At 46.3% G+C, this 3,932-nt stretch overlaps 1 protein-coding gene across 1 annotated transcript; it reads left to right on the top strand.

Moving 5' to 3' along the window:
• The first annotated feature begins 547 nt into the window (after window positions 1-547).
• LOC123100708 (germin-like protein 8-11) lies at window positions 548-1,707 on the top strand. The gene is made up of 2 exons (XM_044522593.1): window positions 548-732; window positions 936-1,707. The coding sequence occupies exons 1-2, from the start codon at window positions 549-551 to the stop codon at window positions 1,502-1,504; spliced, it is 753 nt and encodes a 250-aa protein (XP_044378528.1). The 5' UTR covers window position 548; the 3' UTR covers window positions 1,505-1,707.
• The last annotated feature ends 2,225 nt before the right edge of the window (window positions 1,708-3,932 follow it).

Genomic DNA, 3,932 nt, shown 5'->3' with positions numbered 1-3,932 from the left:
CTGTATCAACTACTGAAAAGAACAGGGGTAGTAGTCATGCGCCCATGAGTCAAGCCTACGCGTGAGTAGGTGACTTCATCTATGTCGGCATCGAGCTAGAAAACGATTGATTGCCTTACATGACTTGGCTCCTCAACTGCTCTTTGACTGGTTTCGTCCGCACCGGTTCCGACTATGACCAAGTATATGATATCTAATTAAACTAGTGCCGGATGTTTCTTGTCTTAAAAATCTTTTCCTTAATAGTGATGGGTGGTGAATTTTCCTGGAATCGACCCTGCATGCATTGTGGTGACTCGGGTGAGATGGAGAAACATTCATAATTACTAGTCAGCCGTACACATCACCATATAATAGCTTTATATGGCTGTATACGCTGCATTGCTTCTTTGAAGGGAAAACGTGTCTTAAATGGGCGTATATGCAGTAGTTTAATTAGCAGCAAGAGACCAGTTCAATTGGTTGGTTGGTTTCACTTGACTAAGTCTATAATTGCTAACGATTTCAGGCGCTGCTCGCTGCACCTATATAAACTCATACATCCCTGCATGTTCAAACCATCACTCACGCCACAATCACAAACAGAAACACAGGAGAGAGAAAAAGATCAGATGGCATCATCCTCTTCCTTCCTTCTCCTTGCTGTTCTTCTTGCGTTGGTCTCATGGCAGGCCACTGCCTCCGATCCTAGCCCCCTCCAGGACTTTTGTGTCGCCGACATGAATTCACCAGGTACTCTCCGGTTTCTCATCCCGTTCTCACCAAATAAATTTGTTGAAATGAATTTCTAGAAATTATATGCAAGTCGAAACAACTTTGTAAGACCTAAGCTTACACCAAATACATATGTTGAAATGAATTTCTGAAAATTATATGCATGTTCAAACTACTTTGTAAGACCTAAGCTTACATTATAAATCTTTTCTATGCACCAGTACGTGTCAATGGGTTTGTTTGCAAGAACCCAATGGAGGTCAACGCTGATGACTTCTTCAAGGCAGCCGCCCTCGACAAGCCTAGGGTGACCAACAAGGTTGGATCCAACGTCACTTTGATCAACGTCATGCAGATTGCTGGACTCAACACCCTCGGCATCTCAATTGCGCGCATCGACTATGCTCCCTTGGGTCAAAACCCACCACATACGCACCCTCGCGCCACTGAGATCCTCACGGTGCTTGAGGGGACACTGTACGTTGGCTTTGTCACATCCAACAAGCCCGCCCCAAACAGAAACAAGTTCCTCTCGAAGGTGCTCAACAAAGGTGATGCGTTCGTCTTCCCCGTGGGGCTCATCCACTTCCAATTCAACCCCAACCCCCACAAGCCCGCCGTTGCAATTGCCGCGCTCAGCAGCCAGAACCCAGGGGCTATCACAATTGCCAATGCGGTGTTTGGGTCAGACCCACAAATATCCGATGATGTTCTTGCCAAGGCGTTTCAGGTGGAAAAGAATACAATAGACTGGCTCCAGGCTCAGTTCTGGGAGAACAACCACAACTAAGTGAAACGTTGGCTGATTACACGGAGGACCAGTGCGCAAATTAGGGACATGTTTGAGTTTGTAGATATGCATCCTAATCTATAAAATAAATGGAGCATATGTCATCCCATTGTTGTATCTGTAATGAGTGAATTTATTTCTACCTTCTGAATAATTGACAATATCATTTTTTTATCACACTGATATGATCTCATATGCTTTTTTGGTTCTAATGTTTCGTATTTCTCATTAAAAATCAATATTTTGGGTTCTTTTCCCCTTGTTCCGAAACAAGAGATGATTAGGTCAAAAAAGGAAACAATACACGATTATCTGGTAATCCAGTATATGTTTGATGCTAGGGTTGAACACCTAGGATTATGTTGCAATACATGCGAAGTATGCGATGGTTGGAGCCCGATTGTGCTCAGGATTTAAATGTGAAGTCTAATGTGCAAAAGTAGCTTCCTGGAGTCGTTGTTCTGCTCTCTTGCTTTCTGGTGTATGCTATAAGAAATTTGCGGTTCCTGCTTGTACTATTTTAGCTTCCTTTTGGTTCAAAACTCTTGTAAGTTCAATTGATGGTTGCTTTAATGGAAATTTGATGAGGTGGATCGTTTTATCAAAATACTTATGAGCATTATTTTTGTTTTTCTTAAGTTGACAACTAAAAATAAGACTTTTACTAAGTTTTAGAAACTGGACACACCAGAGACCAGATTCCAAAAATTTGCTCCAACATACATATAGAAAACATGCAAAAATTTACAAAAGAAAAGACTATTACCTAAACCCCCCCGAAATGAATATTATTTGAGTTGTTTCTTTGTAACAAGCCTGTTATAGAAGCATTTTATCACAAAAAGGACTTCGGCCGCTTGGCTGAACGATATATGGTGTCGAGGAAATCCTCATACAAGATGATCAAAGAAAGCATGGAAAACCAAGCCAAACGCGCTAACAAGCGCCGGAAGTGCCTAATTAGACGTCTCCAGCATGCAGCCGAGAGGAAGCACATGAGAGGCTGGACCACCTAAAGACTCAACCAGGACCGACGACGACATTCAACCACAGGCCACCTAGAAGAAAACACTGGACTTCGTCACATCGACACCACCCAACTGCTGTTAGAGAGAACCCTCTGCCTAAACCAAGGAGCGTTGACCCTACCAGCAAGCAGAGATGATGAAAGGAGGATATTTCTGCATGTACAAGATAGGTGCAAGCAATACGGTGAGTCACCAAGAGGTTGGTTCGATTGGATTGCCATACCATTCTGAACACGCCACTGCGACTGAAAGGCGACTACACTCACCGATGACGAACCCAAGAGGGTTATGACGCACTGCCACCACCACCGCATCCGTCGGGGGGTGGGGGGGCAAAGGTTTTCAGCCTGAGCTAGGAGGGCGGGAGAACAATGGCGACGACCCAAAGAGGTGCGTGACTACCAAGACATCGCCCCCAACAGCATTGAGGCGCCGAACTTTCGCTTGGACCGCCCCACACCCTTGCCAGACGTCCAACCTGCCATCCAGGGCCATCGCCTCAACATATGACACACCAAACCAATGCCTCGCCACCAAGTTTTAGGTACGGGGTCACAGGAGAGAGACATCAAACCATAGTGAGGCTCGAGCTGGCCCAAGTCCACGACCATGACCATATCCGGTCGGGCCTAAGACCGCCAACAAACCCACCTGACCATTCCAGGTAGGGGCATGGAGTACCTCACCTGCGGTGGAACCTCACCCATCAGAGGCTATGGGCAACCACATCCGGTCTGACCGCAATCACCCCTCACAGGTCGATGATCACGATGCTGCCTGATCTGGGAGAGCACCGGCTCCAGGCAGAGTTCCCTGATCCACGCACGAACCAAGTGAACCATGACACCACTAGACATGCCACGAAATCTCAGGTCAGCGGCCCACATCCGGAGGCAGGGGATAGCAGTGGTGGTGGTGTGAGGTGCTAGGGTTAGCCCACAGAGACCAGGGGGTGGAGCGGAGAGAAGGGACATCCCACTGCCGCCTGCCATCGCTCGGGGCTTTGCTCTATGTGGTGCCGATGGATGGCTACCAGGGAGGTGGAGAGTGTGTAGGTCTAGGGTGGGTGGAGGAGATAGGCACTCATGTCGTCCACCAGGATGATGTTGGGGCCTGTATTCTTATTTCTGGATGCATTTTAATTGTATGAGGGAAACATCTTTTCTGTATCAAAATGACACACACACACACCTCCAAGAAATTAATCAGTTTATGAGTGGCCACCCAGCCAATTCATTGGGTGTGCTGTTTACTCTAACAAAAGAGGCATGCGAGGTGTGTCATGAGCCTACTCAAGAAAGGACGACTAGATTGTCAGATTTTTCCATTGAAATGATCATGATAAACCTCTTAGCAAGAGGACGTTAACTACTCTTACTAAGATCACATGAATTGTTTCT

Source organism: Triticum aestivum, chromosome 4D (assembly GCF_018294505.1).
Source record: "Triticum aestivum cultivar Chinese Spring chromosome 4D, IWGSC CS RefSeq v2.1, whole genome shotgun sequence".
Lineage (NCBI taxonomy): Eukaryota > Viridiplantae > Streptophyta > Magnoliopsida > Poales > Poaceae > Triticum > Triticum aestivum.
This window is presented reverse-complemented; position numbering and strand designations above follow the sequence as displayed.